We start from the raw sequence: 19,577 nt of genomic DNA, 5'->3' as shown, positions 1-19,577 counted from the left end.
ACAAAACGTGGAAAGATCAGCTACGAGAAATCGTTGAAGCAAATCGATCAACTACTTCCGGACGACATGAAACCAGATTTCCGTAAAGGATTGGAGGCTTGCAAAGATGTTGGTAAGTGTGCTATGAAATTTTTCACGCTTGCAAACAGTCGAACAAACTTAACATTATTTCACAGCCTCGGGAATCAAAGATCAATGCGATTCGGCCTTCGTGTTGCTCAACTGCTTCTACGAAAACAATCCACAGTTCATATTACCCTGATCTGCATACATCGACCATGGCAAACGTTTCAAGGACAACGATTCAGGAATAACGAACTATAAATGTGATATTTGTGTTGCTTAATTCGGCAAAATCTGTATGCGTGTTAATGTTTGTAGAAGAAAATGCACCTTATGTACAATGGAAATAATCAAACCAATTCATATTTAGAATAAAGAGTCATTTTATTTTATTCATGCTTGCAATTATTTGTACTCTATATGAACGTAAATAGGCATACCTATTGAACGAACTAAATGTGGACAGGACCACCGCACAGAAAACTTATATGGGATAGCATTCAAGCGAAGAAATACTTGGGATTTTTCTGATGCAGGCACTTAACCAGTGCCCACGCAGCTTCACAATTGTTCTTGATGCCATCGGCTGAAAGATACAGAATACCGGAAAAATTGAGTTTCAATATTTTAGCCATCATTTAGGCATATAATGCTCCAAGTTACCCGAATTTCGACACATGTCGAACGCCTTTTTGGTAGGTTCCCCTATTTCCGGTGGGATCAGCAGGTCTACTTGTTTGATGGCACTGTCGGCGTTCACCTTACCCTTACGCATCTGGAAAGAAAATTAATATATATTAATTACTGATGCTACGAAATTTGACTAGTGGGGAGATCATTTGAGACAAATGACGTCAATTCCATTTACATTTAATGAGCACTACCACAGTTATAGCCTGAGAGTTTTCTTTGCACAGTTTTATATGTGCACATCGTGTGGTAGGTACGAAATTACTTTATACAAGGGCTGCCCAACGTACGGCCACATCCGCCCGCGACTTCATTTTGTGCGGTTCGCGAAGGGTTTGAATTTTTTTCCTTATATTTGGCCCGTTAACAATTCTACCAATATAAATTTAGAACAGTGGTCCTCAGCCTAACGGACTATGCGGGCCATCTCAATGCATTCAAAGCATTGCGCGGGCCGCAAGCTTAGTAGGACTGCTGCAAATATTAATTTTCTTCATTATCCGAAACAACTTGGAATAAATCCCACCTTATTATTAAAAATAAATAAGGAACAAAAAAATAGAAATAAAAAGAAGTTATATTAAGTTGTTATTTATATAGTTTATCTTTATACATTTTCCAATCGTAATTTTACTTGTTTTTACTTGAAAAACTTTAACTTCCTAACAGAACCCAAAAAAAATAATTGATCTGTTTTTTCTCTTCTTCGAAATTATCGACTTTTCAAAGTGGGTTTGACATGAAATAAAAATAATATGTGTTTCAGTCTCATGATTAGTATTAATGGCTCCAAATTAAATTGGTAAAATCTGTCTGAAAGAATTAAATTCGAGATTTTTTCATCCTTCAGCAAAGCCCTCTCCAGGGGGATATCATGGCCGAAATAGTATAGAAAACTATGTTTCAAGCGGTCCATATAAAAATACAGAAGGTCTTAGTATTAGAAGAATTGATGAGAATCACAGACATTTTTTCACGCAATTGAACCGAGTCTTTAACCCCTCTACCGGCAGCTTCATTTTTTGACACTAAAAATATATTCAAATCGCAATATTTATTTTGTTTCTCGTTTTTTTTGCACCATTTTTTTACAAGACCTCTAAAAACTCTTCTAGTTTAAGAATCCGTGTCGATATTAATGATTGGTGATCTAGTTTTGAAAATATTCCTATGTTCCTTGGGGGAATTCCTATGTTCCTTGTCCCGACATTCTCCATATAAAATGTATTTGGCGGCCATTTTGTTTTTGGTCAATTCATAAAATAAAATAAAATAAAATAAAATAAAATGCGAGCTTGTGAAAAAATGGTGCAAAAATATCGAGAAACAAAAAAGTTATCATGATTTGAATATTTTTTAGCAGTAAAAAATGAAGCTGACGGTAGAGGAATTAATCACCGTGGTATTTATCTCCCCTCCCGCTTTAAAAACGTTTTAAAGATTTGTTCAACTTAGAGAAAATTTCTATATAATGTGAACAAAGTCTAGTTTTTTTAAATTAGAGCCCTAAAAAAGTCTGATGCATAAGAACTTCCCTACTAGAAGACTGAGACATTTCTTCAAATTTTGAGGACTGTCAAACAAAAAAGGAAGTTTAGAAGCCAAAAGGTTCCTGTTTGAATTCAAGAGTACTTGAGAATAATAAATTCACGCATGGGGCCCAGATAGCCGTAGCGGTAAACGCGTAGCTATTCAGCAAGACCAAGCTGAGGGTCGTGGGTGTGAATCCCACCAGTCGAGGATCTTTTCGGGTTGGAAATTTTCTCGACATCCCAGGGCATAGAGTATCTTCGTACCTGCCACACGATATACGCATGCAAAAATGGTCATTGGCATAGTAAGCTCTCAGTTAATAACTGTGGAAGTGCTCATAAGAACACTGAGAAGCAGGCTCTGTCCCAGTGGGGATGTAACGTCAGAAAGAAGAATAAGAAGAAGAAGAAGAAATTCACGCATGAACAATCTCAAGCGTGAGATATGAGAATTTGAGTTTTCGCAACACTTCCTATTTGATTAAAACAATCTATTATCCAGTAATTGTTATTGAAATTCCCGACACTGATGACATTCAAATAAATTGGCTTTAGAAAATATTCGCTATGATTTTTACAACCAACTTTATACTAACATCAAGTGGGCCACATTATATGATAATTCAAAATTCGTTCGCGGGCCACACAAAACCTTCTCGAGGGCCGCACTTTGGTGACCACTGATTTAGAACATATCATGGCTAATTATTTTAGTTTTTAGTTTAGTTTCAAGGTATTATTTTAACTCAGTGAATATTTATATTTTTAAGAATCTTCTTATACACTCGAACTATTCAAAATCTTTATACCACATTTCTTAATTTTCTGGACTTTGTACAGCTAGATTTTAAGCACTGTCGATTAGAGCTTTGATAACGACTCAAGTTGTTCAAAACATAAATCTGACTTGAAATAAATCGATTTGAGATTCATTATGAGCATGAGCATAAGCATAGATGACCATACAATTCGTAGTTGCTACTCCGTGATTGACCCGAACAATCGAAGTTGCACATGGAATTAATGAATGGGGCTTGGGATTAGCTTACCATTCTTCATTGTGCACAAATCGAGAGCTCAAATATTAAAAGTCAATAACGGCGCCAGCTACGCCCTTACGGTCATCGGGGAAGGGACGGAATATTAGTTAGACACAGACCGTTGTTACTAGAGTCCGAGTATACCTCTGTATCTCCACAGTTGTCGTGGAAAGGATATTGGGTTAGTGGGATAAGGTAAAGATCTGGGAGTCACCAATGGTTGGTGATGCGATCCATAATTTAATCACGCCTAATCGGAATCGCGAAATGATTCGATTATCGCATTGTACGCCGACCAAGTATTAATCACTCGCTCACGCTGGAGCAAGCGACGCGATCAATAGATCAAACACTACTAACGATCGTGGTGCTTTTTCATTTCACTACAAGAACAACGCGCGACATGTTTGATCTTGCCCTCATCGCCTGTTCCCGCAGGAACAAGTGTCAAGGTCGAAGGGTCAAACACAACTCAAATCGATTTGAGGTTAATTATACATAAAAACCATTTGTAACATTAATCTTGTCAGGATTAGAATAACAATTTGCCTATTATGATACCATTACTTCCTTCAATATTTGATAAATGAAGCAAAAACAAAAACAATTAAATTTTTAAACATAATTTCACTGAATCAATATTCTCACAGAATCCTGGAAAATAATTTTACTCCGAGAGCCTCACTCACAATCCTTGCAAGGCCTTGGCAGGGTTATAAATAAACGGAAAGGCTTATTTTATACAAGATTCCGGAAAAAATCTGAAAATGACTTACACAAATAACATAGACAGGATTCTCACAGAAACTTTAACAGGATTCCATAGGCTTCATAGGATTTTTATCTAATTTTATACGAAATTTGAGAAATTCTGGGCAAGATTGTTATTTAATCCTAGATAAGATTTGACAGAATTTTAGGCGAATTTATAATAGAATTATGAGTTGTTTTTTTTTTTTTTTTGAAATCCTAGACAATATTCTCAAAGATTTCTAGGTAGGATTTTAAAAATGAATATTAGGCAAAATTTGAAGGAATCCCATGCACAATTCTTGAAGTTTTTGCACAGAATTCTCATTTGTTTCTGAGCAAGTTTTTCGCAGAAGTTTGGTAAGGATTTTGACACATTCCGTATCACGATTCTAACAAAATCCTATGGAGGATTAGTAAAAATATTAGGTGGTATTCCGGAATAATTCTGAGTATGATTATAATAAAAAAGGGTTAACAACTCCATGGTTAATTCTACAAAATATCTTAAAAGATTATCGCTTGATTTCTAAGGAGATGCTTACAATATATAGCAGGATGCTTAGCAGCAATTATCTGTTTTAAATTTCTCAGGAAAAAAATCTCTCAATTTTGATAGATTTCATGCGAATTTTGGTGTACCTGTTAATAATATAGCCCGCCACACAAAATTATTTCTGAGATTTGGTTCGCGGTTCAAAAAGGTTGGACAGGCCTACTTTATACCCTGAAAATTCAAGAAATTTTCCTCTACGAAAAGATCCTCAGTTGGTGGGACTTGAACCCATGACCCTTGACTTGATCTTGCTGACTAGCTACTCGTTTACCGCTACGGTTAACTTGACCCCATACACATCAATTCAAAAAGCTATCTATCAGTGTTTAAAAGAAAATACTACAATTCTAGTGTCGCACTATTCAAACTTCTTGAACCAGTGGCGCGGGAAGTGGGTAGGACAGGTAGGACACGTACTACGCACGAAAACACCTGGGTACCCACGATTCGACAGCAGAAAGGTTGAAAAATAAATTAAACAACTTCGTAAGACACGATAAGGCATTTGATGGAGTTTCTGCGTGATGAAACATTTGTCAAGCATCTTCAGTTTCTCCTGAAAACTTTTGCGATGTCACTTCTTTGCAAAGAAAAACAATATACACAAATTGGCACAATTTTTGGTGTTTATCTATTTGTTATCTACAAATAGATGAGGAAATAAGAACAACCTCTTTGGTTATAAAGGCAAGTAGTTTGGCCTATGATTGTCAAATTTGTTTAATAAAGATATAAAAATAAAGGATATTCATTTTTTTTTTCATTCATTTACAAAAGTTGATCCAATGAGTAATCCCAAAGGCAGGACTGATATAAGGTTTCTTTTATGAGATTTGGTCTCTATTTTAATGTTTTAAGAGTCTCTATGTGGTCTCTAAGAAATCTCTATTTTCAATAGAAGGTCTCTAAACTATCTATTTTAACCAAAATGGTGTCTAAAGCAGTTCTGGGAATGGTAATAGTAGTAGGCTTGAGTTTTTGCGAAAATCACGTGGCTCTCCTAAAACAGTAGTTCAAAATTGTGAATCTCATCAAGTAGCCTATGTTGGGTACATGAATTTTCTTAATGAGGAGTGTCATTGAAGGCTGCAAATGCGGGAAATGCAACGGGAAATAGAACATTTTTCTACAGTAGTTTTGGGTTGCCCTTAGCAACGGGTGTTTTTCTATTTTCAAGGCATTTTGCCTACAGCAGCGATACGCGTGAGTTTCACTGGCTCCGGTTACTCTCAGAACTCAGAACCAAGGATGGAAAAAAATCAGCTCTAACGACAAACAACACGGTATATGAATGGTCCAAGAGGGCCGTCGCTCTTGCTGCAACATGATTTCAACACCTCACCACGCGCGCTAATCATAGATATATCGAGCATCCGATGAACTGTTTGTCGTAGGATAAAGGGTTTGTCGGATATTGTAACATGTTGCGATCAATGCGAATCAATTTAAAATTCACGGATAATCTTTCTCTCATACCCATACCATACCATATGATTGGCTTTCAGATTAAAAACGACAAGCTAGGACACAAATCGTGGAGTGAAATCAGAAAAATCCTCCAAAATTATGACTTTGATTCGCGAACAATTGATCGTCAACGCACAGGTCGAGCGATTAATTTTTCGCGTAGCGGAGTTTGTTGTGATGGCTTGACGACTAAGGGATTATCGTTGTTGCTATGATCGTATGATAAAGAACAACCACGATGCATCATTTATTTTGCCATGATCACTAGATTTCCATCCTTGCTCAGAACTTTTCCCAACTCTGGTCTAAAGTCTCTTTTTCCTTATTCTGCTTGCAATGAATCCTGATGTGAAATTGTACAAGCTCCAAGTAACCTTCGGAGACTATAACGTGTTCAACAGGCTCTTCAAGAATTTCGTCTCAGATTCCCCGAAGAAAAGTTTTAGGAATTATCATATTGATTCAGGATACTTTCAGGGTCTCCTACAGGGATCTCTCCAGAAATACTTCTAGCAATTTCTCAACCGATTTCTCCAAATTTTTTTCCAATGATTTTCCAAAGGATGCTTAGAAAAAATCCTTTAGATGTTGATCCAGGAAGTCCATGAGAACTCCAAAACTACTACCTCCAGTAATTTCCTCAAGTATTACTTTGATTACCAAAACTATCCTATAATTTCTTAAGGATTTTTTCACTAATCCTTTTACCGAATCCTCCAGTTGTTACTTTTTAGGAAATTCATAATGGTTTAGGATATTTTTTTATTTTTAAGAAACACTGCAAGAGTTTCTTCGCCTGTTCATGTGGATTTCTTCAAGAATTAATTCACGTTTTCTCTCAGAAAACGAAAATTTCTTGAGGGGTTCTTCAAACAACCAGTTTTACCAAGCATTTATTGAATAGTTTGTCAAAAAAAATCCATGCAATTTTTTTCTAAATTTCCTTCAAATATTGCTTAAGAAATTTCTATAGAGCTGTTTTTCAAAAAAATTTCTTAAGGAAATCCCAAGATACAACTCCGAGATTCGAGCGTTTTTTAATCAGAGAGTTATTTCAGAGAGCCTTGTTCATTAAGGGTGACTTAAACAAGTTTTGTAAGAGGTTTATCTAGGATTTCTTTAACAATTCCTCACGTATTTATTTTTCAGAAAATTTTCTAGTTATTTCCTGGAAGAAAAAAAAAACTTTCAAGATTTATGCTTAGTTTCCTGTTTCTTTCAAGAAAAACACTCTACTGAATGGGTCAAGTAATTTCCTACAGGGAGGTCCATTTGATATGACATTTCTTCTAAACTGCGTGCTGCGATCAAAAAAATGAGATCTTCTTAAACATTTCTTGAAGCAATTTTTTCATGCATCTAGATAATCGGTTATTTTTTTTTTCTACAGCAAACCAGCATATAGGTACTCGAGAAAATCTCAAAGAATTCATTTTTTGTAGAAATCTTAGATGTAATCTCTGGAGCAATTGCCGAAAGTAAATTTGAAGAAATCTAAAGTAGAAATCTTGCATAAATCCTGAAAATCAAATTTTACAGGAAATCCTTTGGAATCTCTGGGGAAGTTATTGATTGAATTATAGAAAACGTTTGGCCGGGAATATTGGAGGATGTGCCAGAAAAATCGATGGATGAATCACTGGATAAAATCGTGAGTGTATGAATTTCTTGAAAAATTCCTCAAAGATTATTACTGAAATAATCTTTGGAGAGCTTCCATTTCTGTAATTCTCCTTGGGAAAATTTATGTTGAATTCTTGAGGTATCCCGAATAAAATTCTTAGAGAAATTTCCTATGAAAATTCGTAGAGAAATTCCATGGAAAACAATAAAAAAAATAAAAAAAAAATAAAAAAAAATCGATGAAATTCCTATAGAAAATCATTATAAAACAAATTCAGTAATACTTGTCGTATTGTCAAGAGGAATTTTCAAAAAAACAAAAAATCTTGGATCTTAGAAAAATGCCTGCTCTGATTCTATGAAGAATCAACGTCTTAAATCTTAGCTCTTTCTAGGTTTTGTTTTCCTAGTTCCTTCAATTTCCTATTTTTAAAAGCATTCTAAGTCTTGTGGTAACGACTCGCATGAAAATGAGGGGGTTAGAAGCAATAAGGGGGGTCAGGGACAAATCCCTTGTTTTAAAAAAATCTATTGAAAAGTTTTTTCCGCAATTTTTCATTCTATACAAGTAGTATGGGAATCAGAAAAAAACAGTCTTCTAAGAATTATTATGTTTCTTTTTCTGTTGAGCGAAAAAATCACCTGAAAATATCGTTAGAACGAATCGTTCAGAATCAAAATGTCACTTACACGCTTTGCGTTTGAGCCTTTTAAATATATATACTTAAAATTTCTAGTCCAGGGCCAAAATTTTTCTTTGCTACACTGTGCACAAAATATTTGTCAATGTTTGTCCTACCCATGGTTTCGAACGTGGACGCGCCTCTGTCTTGAACTATTATAAAAAAATAACAAAAATAAACTTGAGTGTCCACTACCAGGGGGCAAAACATTGAGCTTTTTGGTGTAGGCAAACCAGAAGCGGAGGGTCACTCAAAAAAAAGAAGAAATGGCGTGTTGCATTTAAATATTATGCCAACAGTATGTAACTATTCACTGTTTATTAAACAGATACCTGTCTTAATCAAAATATGAATCACCATATTTAACACATTAGAAACAGAAGCATGAAACGAGCTCAGCAGTTGATAATTAATCCTCGACTGAGCCAAAAGAAGCCAGTCTCAACTCGGTTACCAACACGCTTTTCTGCAGTGCGCATCGTACCTTCGTGCTGTGCGTACACGAATTCTCTCAGCTCTTGGAAGTTTTCTTAAAAACTACCTAAAGCAATAAAACAGTACTTTTCAGTGCTACAAAAACAGTACTTTTCAGTGCTAAAATTAAAAACGGTACTTTTCAGTGCTACTAAAACAGTACTTTTCAGTACTATTTTTTCTACTATTGATCCCTTTACGATCCTTGTTTGGACCCGTGCCTTCGATTTTTCGTTGGACCCGTTGGCGAAAGCTAGCGGTGGTAATCCTTCTTGGACACCGTCTTGGGAAAAAACCTTTCGAAGGTCACGTCTTCTTTCGTATATTAATTAAACATGGTATCAACAACAAACAAAAGGAAGGGTGAATCTCTGAATTCACTATTTCCTTCCAAAAAAGTGGGTTTTAAAACTGTCACTACACGTGGCAAGAATGGAAGAAAGGACGCTTCCCCGGAATGCGAAGTTTCTTCCAAGGGTGAAATGAATAATTGTATCGAAATGAGCAATCAGTTCGATGCTCTAGACAAATTTTCCGAACACCAAATCGAAGCAGCCTCTAGCCCAGGCTCTTTGATTCAAGTGAGGAAGCAAAGAGTGCCACCTATCGTGGTCAGTTGTTCCGAATTTGGGGGATTTAGGCAGGAGATCTTGAACTCCATTAGGGGAATCAAGGTTTCCTTCCAAATCGCAAAGAAAGGAGACTGTCGCGTTTTGCCGGAAACTCTTAAAGATCGTGAGCTTCTTCTCAAACATCTTGAAGAGAAGAAGCACAAATTTTTTACTTATGACGACAAAACTGAACGTTTGTTCAAAGTTGTCTTGAAAGGTCTCTCAAGTGACTATAAATCACCTGAAGAGATCAAAAATGGAATAAATGATTTAGGTACTTGGATTTTCCCCAGTCCAAGTAATCATTATGAAAAAGAGAACCCAATCTGACAATGTTCGGAAAGGGCTTTCTCAAGAATTTTATTTAGTTCACTTTAACAAAAAAGAACTAAATAATATTAAAGCTTTAGAAAAAGCAAAACTTTTGTTTGATGTCCGTGTGACATGGGAACATTTCCAGAAACCTGGAGGAAATTACCAGAACCCCACTCAGTGCCGTCGGTGCCAAAAGTGGGGTCATGGTACAAAAAATTGTCGCATGGGTGCTAAATGCATGATTTGCGGAGGTTCGCCAAAGACGTCTGTCCAGTGAAGGAAGATACCACCAAATTCATATGTTGTAATTGCGGGGCTAACCATAAGTCCAATTTTTGGAATTGTCCTTTACGCAAAAAGGTCATTGAGGCTAGTGCCAGGCAGATGAAAGATAATATCCGTTACGATAACGGTCGTTTCCGGAATTTGCCTGGTAGAGTATCGAACAATGCTCATTTTTCAGTTAACGATCGCTTGATCATGAATCATACCCATCAGGAAGATCATAATCATGCTCATTCACAAACTAATTTTAATCCGTCGGGTAGCCGTTCGAATCTTTCTATTTCGAATGTATCTACCCACGGTAAATCCTTTGCCGATATCGTAGCAGGAAATTCGAACTCCTCCCCTGTTCGTTCCATGGGTACCCATTCTACTTGTTTCAAATCAAATGGAAAAAACCCTACCGCCACAGGTAACTCCGCTTCTTCGTCTACCGGAAATTCCAATGGGAAATCACATGACATGTCTGCCTCTGATTTTAATTTTCTAACTGAACAATTGAATCTAATGATTGATGCAATGTTCAAAGCCACCACTATGACTGAAGCAGTCCAAGTAGGTGTAAAATTTACAAATCAAATTGTTATTGGATTACGTTTTTCTAATGGATCCAAATAATAATTTAAATATTTTAAATTGGAATGCTCGTTCTCTGAATGGTAAAGAGGATGAGCTGTTTAATTTTCTTACGGTTAATAACGTGCATATAGCAGTTATTACCGAAACGTATTTAAAACATGGATCTAAACTCAAAAGAGATCCTAACTTTTTTGTTTATCGTAATGATCGACTTGATGGGGCATGTGGGGGAGTTGCAATCATCATTCATAGGCGTATAAAACATCAACTGTTTTCATCATTTGAAACTAAAGTTTTTGAAACTTTAGGTGTTTCTGTTGAAACACAGTTTGGTAATTATACTTTCATAGCTGCCTATTTGCCTTTTCAATGCTCTGGGCAGCAAGTTAATTTGCTCCAAACTGACTTGCGTAAATTGACTCGCAATAAGTCAAAATTTTTTGTCATTGGTGACTTTAATGCCAAACATCGGTCATGGAATAATTCTCAAAGCAATTCCTACGGCAGAATTTTATTTGATGAATGCTCTTCAGGATATTTCTCAATTCAATACCCTGATAGCCCCACATGTTTTTCCTCTTCTAGAAATCCATCTACGATTGATTTGGTTTTAACCGACTCTAGTCATCTTTGTAGCCAACTGATTACTCATGCTGATTTTGATTCTGATCATGTCCCTGTTACATTTCAAATATCCCAAGAAGCGATTCTCAATCCTATCAGCTCCAATTTCAATTATTTACGAGCCGACTGGAATATATATAAAACGTATGTTGACTCCAATCTTGATGTTAACATTTCTTTAGAAAATAAACTTGATATTGACAATGCTCTTGAAACTTTAACAAATTCCATTATTGAAGCCCGGAGCATTGCAATTCCAAAATGTGAAGTAAAATTTGAATCCGTGATTATAGACGATGATCTTAAACTCTTGATCCGTCTTAAAAACGTGAGGAGAAGGTAATTTCAACGCACTCGCGATCCTGCTATGAAAATTATATGGCAGGATTTGCAGAAAGAAATCAAGAAACGTTTTGCTCAATTAAGAAACAAAAATTTTGAAAATAAAATTTCTCAATTGGACCCTGGCTCTAAGCCCTTTTGGAAATTATCGAAAATCTTGAAAAAACCTCAGAAGCCAATACCGGCATTGAAAGAGGAAAACAAATTATTACTAACTAATTGCGAAAAAGCTCAAAAACTTGCTATGCAGTTTGAAAGTGCGCACAATTTTAATGTAGGACTTACTAGTCCAATTGAAAATGAAGTTACTCAGGAGTTCGAAAATATTCTCAATCAAGAGAACGTTTTCGAAAATGCCTGGGAGACTGATTTGGAAGAATTGAGAACTATTATTAAAAAATTCAAAAATATGAAAGCTCCTGGCGATGATGGAATTTTCTACATCCTCATCAAGAAACTTCCAGAAAGTAGCTTATCATTTTTAGTTGATATATTTAACAAATGTTTTCAATTAGCATATTTTCCTGACAAATGGAAAAATGCTAAGGTTGTTCCAATTTTAAAACCAGACAAAAATCCTGCAGAAGCTTCTAGCTATCGTCCAATCAGTTTGCTTTCCTCCATCAGTAAACTTTTTGAAAAGGTTATTTTGAACAGAATGATGGCCCACATCAACTAAAATTCAATTTTTGCCAATGAACAGTTCGGATTCCGCCATGGACATTCGACCACTCATCAACTTTTACGTGTAACAAATTTGATCCGTTCCAACAAATCTGAAGGCTACTCTACTGGTCTTGCTCTTCTAGACATAGAAAAAGCATTCGACAGTGTTTGGCATGAAGGTTTGATTGTAAAATTAAAAAACTTTAATTTTCCATCATACATTGTTAGAATAATTCAAAGTTATCTGTCAAATCGTACACTTCAGGTTAATTATCAGAACTCCAGATCTGAAAGACTTCCTGTAAGAGCTGGTGTTCCTCAAGGCAGCATTTTGGGACCAATATTATACAATATTTTCACATCTGACTTACCTGAGCTACCTCAGGGATGTCAAAAATCTTTGTTTGCGGATGACACAGGCCTCTCCGCCAAAGGACGAAGCCTGCGTGTCATCTGTAGTCGATTGCAAAAAAGTTTGGATATTTTTTCTTCATACTTGCAAAAATGGAAGATTTCTCCTAATGCTTCCAAAACTCAACTAATAATATTCCCACATAAACCAAAAGCTCTTTATTTGAAACCTTCAAGTAGACATGTTGTCACGATGAGAGGGGTTCCAATAAATTGGTCAGATGAAGTCAAGTATCTAGGGCTCATACTAGATAAGAATTTAACTTTCAAAAATCACATTGAGGGCATTCAAGCCAAATGTAATAAATATGTAAAATGTCGCTATCCCCTTATTAATATAAAATCAAAACTTTGTCTTAAGAACAAGCTGTTGATATTCAAACAAATTTTCAGGCCAGCCATGTTGTATGCTGTACCAATATGGACTAGCTGTTGTAATACCAGGAAGAAAGCTCTGCAGAGAATTCAAAATAAAATTTTGAAAATGATTCTGAGGCTTCCTCCCTGGTATAGTACCAATGAGTTACATAGAATATCCAATGTTGAAACATTGGAACAAATGTCAAATACAATCATTAATAATTTCAGGCAAAAATCGTTACAATCTTCTATTGCCACGATTAATGCGTTATATGTTTAGGTTAAGTTAGGTTAAGAATATTAAAAACGTTTTTTTTTTCTCTTATAAGCAGGTGAAATCAACTCACCTGTAAAAAAACTGAACTGCTACGGCAAATGAAATGTAATATGTTGTTAACAAAATGTTAATTAAATCTTAAATTTGTTTTATCAAATTAGGATGATAGTGTTGTCATATAACACAGAACACCTAAATATAAGAAATGAATGTAATGTTTGGAATGATACTAATAAATAAATTAAAAAAAAAAAAAAAAAAAAAAAAAAAAAAAAAAAAAAAAAAAAAAAAAAAAAAAAAAAAAAAAAACACGCTTTTCTGCTTTAGTTATCGCAAACGGATGGAGCCGAACTTTACTTGGGCGTTAAACCCCGCAAAACGGATGGAGCCGAATAAAACGTCCACTCCAATGACGCGAAAAATGAATTCGTTTGAGCCTTACGAAGCACGATCTATAAGGTTATTAGCAACAAACTATTGACAATTTAAAAAAAAATCACTTATTCTTATCTTACTTGTTTTTAACCTCTCGGTTGTCGCGCGAATTTTTGTAACACGAGAAGTCGCTCGTTGTACTTTGTACAACACGCTTGGTTTTGCGAATATCTCAGGAGCCTGACTACTTAGAAAGATTGTGTCTTGGGCAAAGTTGTTCAGTGGCTCAAGGGCTATCATTATCGAGTAAGTTGATTTTTAATTTTGGCAACAGGTGACGCTAGTGAGCATGAAACATTTGTTTTACAGATTTCAGAATCTTGACCACTTAGAAAGATGGCATCTCCGGCAAAGTTGTTCAGTAGCTCAAATGCTTTCTTTGTTTAATCTTTGAAGTTTGAGATTAGCTAAAATAATGATGATCCTTGAGCTACGCATCAACTTTGTCGAAGATGCCATCTTCCTAAAAGGTCAGGATCCTTTAGCATCCGCATCATACCCACTAGCGTCGCCTGGTGGCAAAATTTTGAATCAACTAGCTCGAACAATGATAGTCCTTAACTTACTGAACAACTTTGCCGAAGATGCCATCCTTCTAAATGGTCAGGATCCGGAAATATCTGCAGAATAAAAGTAAAAGTTCCATGCCCACTAGTGCCACCTAGCGGTCAAATTCAGAAATAAATGAGGTACATTTGTTGATTTTACCGCATTATAAAGAGCCATACTATAAACAAAAACTCTTGAGTATTGTTCTCAAGAAGATTCTTGAGGAATACATGTTGGTTTGGTGTCGATAGATATCTTTGTTACAAAATCATAGCATATAAATCACAACTGTTGTAAAAAGTACAACAGCGTGACAGCCCAAAGGTTAAGGAAATAAGTATATTCCATCATGCTGAAGGAATGGACGGAGATGCCTGTAGTCTAGTAAAATATTTTATTATAGCGTTGATATGTTGTGTTTTGACCACTCAATATATCACAGTGAGCCGTAAGTTGTGAGACGAATCTAGAAACTGATTGCAACAGAAATGAAAACGATGCATTTTCTTTGCATTATTTCCAAAAAGAGATCAAGATTTATCAAAATCTTATTGTACAATGCCATAGCCGTTTTGAGAAAGAATTATTTGGCATTGGTTTGTATCAGCATCATTCACTGCAATACTGGAAAAAATTGCAGTTCTCACTGATCAATGCTTAATACGATAAATACTAGCACATCACCCTATGTTGCACTTTACTAAACAGATACGTCACTGTCACGATAAAAATGTGAATCGTCACGTTTAAGGTGAAGATGAATCGAAGCCAAACCTCAAATTTTCAAGAGCACAAATCTGGAGAACCGAACACCTGTTTGAGCTGAAAACCTAATCGATTGGTCACCACCAACTAGTGACCGATCGATTAAGTTTTCAGCTTAAACGGATGTTTGTTTCTCCAGATCCATGCTCTTAAAAATTTGAGTTTTGGCTTTGATTCATCTTCACCTTAACTCATCATAAACAGAAGCATGAAACGAGCTCACCAGTTGATAATCCATCCTCGACTGAGCAATGAAAAGCAAGTTTTAACTCTGTCACCAACACGCTAGTCTGCCTTAGTTATTGCGTTACTTAGGTCTTGACGAAATACTGCTAAGTCGCCAAAATTTTCTTACATAATTAATGGACAGCCCCCAATCTAAAAATTTCGCTTTTTTATCTGACTTGTTAAGACTTTTACCTTTGTTATGATTTTTTTAGAAGTTTGCTACTTTTGAATAAATGATAATTCCTGCTTCTCCTAGTTTTGATGCATAGCGTTTTTTGGCCTTCTAATTATTGATTTAGTAGTTTTCTATGTTCTTCGCGACATATTCCAAAGATAACTCTAAGTGTCTAACATTTGTCGAATGAACGTTATTCTGTTATAATTTTACAAATTAAGTTCGTCAGTCTTGATACACTTATTTCGTATTTATTTTTATTTTTGGCGGAATGGTATAACAGGGAGTCTACTCGTCTATGGAAAAGAAAATCTTTGATATTTCCAGGGTTTCTCCAGGTTTTACAAAATAATTCCAAATTTAGAAAATACTCGAAATTTGTTCTACGTCTTGTTTTAATAGTGTTTCAAGTTTCCAGATTTTTTAATGCATGTTGAAGTTTATTTCAAAGTGCATCAATATCAAAGCTTCAAAGTTTTATTCAAGTGAATTGTGTTTGATAAGGAGACTTCATATTATGAAGGATTAATGGAAAAATATCTGGAGGAAGTCCTAAGATAGTGTTTGCAAAACTTTTCAAAGTAACCCCTGAGCAACTGGAGATAGTAACGTTGAAGTGCTCGAGAATTTTCTGGAGCAAGTTCTGGAGAAATTTCCCAAGATGTTCTTCGAAAAATCGCAGGAAGAATATCTAGGGGAATTGGTAGAGGAGCCCAAGTAACAATCAAAGCTGAACAGTAAGAGTAATATCTGAACATTGACTGATCAATGGTGTACAAGGCTGAACACCGTGGCAGCTGAACAGTAATTTGAAGAAAAGCTTATTAAACACTTTTATTCAGCAGTATAAGCAAGCTGAATATCAAGTTGAAAAAGCTATTTTCCATCTACAGTTTTCACTTCTGTTCAGCAAGCATCAATGACAATGATTAAAGGTTATTTAAAGCTTTAATCAAATCAACATCCACTGTCGAAAAATTGTCCCGTTCAGTTAACAAAAATATTCAAACTGCTCTTATACAAACAAAGGCTGATTTGAATTAGTTATAAAAGCGTTTAAGCAGCTTCAAATTGTTACCTGGGAGTCTATAGAAAAATTTCTGGAGATATCCCTGCAGGAATCCCTGAAAGTATTCCATCAAATCTGAGATGAAATAATTGAAAATTCTCTTAACAGTCTCTGAAGTATCTTAAGTATCGTAAGTCTGCATAATTTATAATTCTGCAACAGAATTCACTACAAGCAAAAAAAAACTTTAGTGACCATTTTGGATAACAAATGAAGACTTCAGAGCTTTCATCATAAGTAGAGACTATAATGCAAGTAAAATAGAGACCAAGTCTCTAAAAAGATACCTGCTACCAGTATAAATTTATAAATTGATTGTTGCGATATTTTATATTGAAAATTGTTTGAATTCTAGATAACTTTCCCAAAATCAGTTTTGCAGTTTTGAAAATTACGAATAATTTTAAAAATTATACTTGAAGATATGTGAATTCATTGCCGATCAAATATTACTCATAAAATTCAATCATGTCTTGGGAAGCCGATGAAATTTCATACCCGAAATGATCCTCACTGAACAGCTCAAGGGAGCATTTCAATAGCAGCGCAACCAAAAATTTCTGGGGGTTTTGAGGCGAAGACTCTTCTTTACTGCCTCAAAGAAATTTTCTCGATTGTTATCGAAAATCCAGAGAATTCCAGGTTTAATAAAATTCCCTGATAAATCCAGGTCTTCCAGGTTTTTCCAAGTAGTAGACACCCTGTATAAAATCGTCCTGGCTTCATGGGATTTACATAAAAGTGGATATTAGGCTATTTCAAGAAGGTATGTCTCCTTCTTGATGGTATAGATCATTGATTTTCGGCCAATTGGTTGGTCTCATTAAATCGAAATTTATTTATATCCAATCGTAAATTCTTCAACAGTGCCCATTTATATTCTGAACAGACAACATTACTGAATCTGATGAGAAAGATACTGCCGTTCTACGCATCTGTGTCCCGCGATCCATAAGATTTACATAGAGAATGTGACAAGTAGAAGGGCGGGACAACACACGCAAATCATGGCTACCGTATTTTACTCCAGTGATGCATGCAGAGCAGCTAAAGATTTTCAATTCATACAAAAATCAGTAGCTAATTACTGAGGCGTCCGATTTGAAAACAATTTCTGGCAAAATTGTGGCTGACGAATGTATCGAACAGTATCAGTAACAGTAATTCCCATACAAACTAAGAACGGCTTGTGCAGTCTTAGGTTACATCCGCAAATGAGTTATCCAAAAATACCTTTTTTTTTTTTTTTTTTTTTTTTTTTTTTTTTTTTTTTTTTTTTTTTTTTTTTTTTTTTTTTTTAATTATGAATCGTGGTTTACGGCCAACCAGCCGAGTGGAAGTTTAACAACTACCGAAAAGCTAAACATTACATATAATTTGCAATTGGATTAGATGGACAAATTGATGTGAAGATTTGCGAAAAAGTTACACGTCTTCTCAGTGAGAATCGAGCTCACGACTCCCCGATCTCTAGTTGGGGCGCGTTAACCACTACGCCATGAGAGGACTCATGAACGCAGAAGTTAACCTGAATTCGATTTCAGCTCAATAATCACGTGGTCCTCTTTCGCAAAGTGCACCTCTTTCGGAAGAATTAGATGCCCATCCAAACACAACGCTTTCTATATATATCCAATGCCTAGCCCGAGAGCGCATTGTTTTTTAGGTATAGGAATAGCACACTACACTAGCCAGCAACTGCGCTGGCTGAGGTTTCTATTGTGTGGGCTTCCAATGGGTCGCGACGTTCTCAAACGACCGGTTACGGAACATGAGTCCGTTGCTCGATAAATACTTGTTTTTAATTATGAATCGTGGTTTACGGCCAACCAGCCGAGTGGAAGTTTAACAACTACCGAAAAGCTAAACATTACATATAATTTGCAATTGGATTAGATGGACAAATTGATGTGAAGATTTGCGAAAAAGTTACACGTCTTCTCAGTGAGAATCGAACTCACGACTCCCCGATCTCTAGTTGGGGCGCGTTAACCACTACGCCATGAGAGGACTCATGAACGCAGAAGTTAACCTGAATTCGATTTCAGCTCAATAATCACGTGGTCCTCTTTCGCAAAGTGCACCTCTTTCGGAAGAATTCGGAAGCCCACACAATAGAAACCTCAGCCAGCGCAGTTGCTGGCTAGTGTAGTGTGCTATTCCTATACCTAAAAAACAATGCGCTCTCGGGCTAGGCATTGGATATATATAGAAAGCGTTGTGTTTGGATGGGCATCTAATTCTTCCGAAAGAGGTGCACTTTGCGAAAGAGGACCACGTGATTATTGAGCTGAAATCGAATTCAGGTTAACTTCTGCGTTCATGAGTCCTCTCATGGCGTAGTGGTTAACGCGCCCAACTAGAGATCGGGGAGTCGTGAGTTCGATTCTCACTGAGAAGACGTGTAACTTTTTCGCAAATCTTCACATCAATTTGTCCATCTAATCCAATTGCAAATTATATGTAATGTTTAGCTTTTCGGTAGTTGTCAAAAACATATGTTGAATTTGAAAATTTTTGTTTGAATAAAACACTACAAGCGGAACATCTGGAAAACCATAAACTGGGACCACGTGGTATATGGGCAAACCATTGTCCCATCGAAACTTACCGCCTGCATCATCTCCAGCACGCAGTTGGCATAACATTTGAGATCCTTGTTCTCGACAAATTCTCCTCGTCCCAAACCATCGATCAGATCCAAGGGGGCTTTCGTTTTTCCAACGCACACGCCACGCATCATCTCGCTCGCCTTAGCCAGCTGTTCCATGGTCGATTTCTGATGTGATGATAAATAATACAACAGAATAGTAGTAATTGGTACAGATTGTAAAATGGGAACGGTTCTCGTCAAATATTTACACTTTCGCTTGTATGCAAGGATAACATCACTGCTAGAAGAACATGAAACAGTAATTTTACTTTATGCAAACCCATTGTGGGGCTTGAATGCGACGACCGATAATCCAATTTGAAATGATCGATATGCACCACTAATGGGTTTGTTT

General features: G+C 36.0%; 2 protein-coding genes and 1 non-coding gene across 3 annotated transcripts in view; 2 read left to right on the top strand and 1 right to left on the bottom strand.

Annotated features, from left to right (window-relative positions):
• LOC5563622 (general odorant-binding protein 72) overlaps positions 1-455 on the top strand; it is a 14,333-nt gene extending 13,878 nt beyond the window's left edge. The window contains exons 5-6 of the mRNA XM_001647872.2: positions 1-112; positions 177-455. Of these exons, the coding sequence (XP_001647922.2) occupies positions 1-112; positions 177-262 (198 nt within the window). The 3' untranslated portion in view covers positions 263-455. The remainder of the gene's footprint in view (positions 113-176) is intronic.
• LOC5563613 (general odorant-binding protein 72) lies at positions 429-19,577 on the bottom strand. The gene is made up of 4 exons (XM_001647873.2): positions 19,432-19,577; positions 19,181-19,348; positions 727-838; positions 429-649 (listed from the first exon to the last, which is right to left on the bottom strand). The coding sequence occupies exons 1-4, from the start codon at positions 19,504-19,506 to the stop codon at positions 564-566; spliced, it is 441 nt and encodes a 146-aa protein (XP_001647923.1). The 5' UTR covers positions 19,507-19,577; the 3' UTR covers positions 429-563.
• Positions 18,898-18,970, top strand: Trnas-aga. Its single transcript has one exon. It is a non-coding gene; the product is annotated as a tRNA-Ser (tRNA).

Source organism: Aedes aegypti, chromosome 3, assembly GCF_002204515.2.
Source record: "Aedes aegypti strain LVP_AGWG chromosome 3, AaegL5.0 Primary Assembly, whole genome shotgun sequence".
In the NCBI taxonomy this organism is placed as follows: domain Eukaryota; kingdom Metazoa; phylum Arthropoda; class Insecta; order Diptera; family Culicidae; genus Aedes; species Aedes aegypti.
Note: the sequence above shows the minus strand (reverse complement) of the source record. Positions and strands in the feature narration are given on the sequence as shown.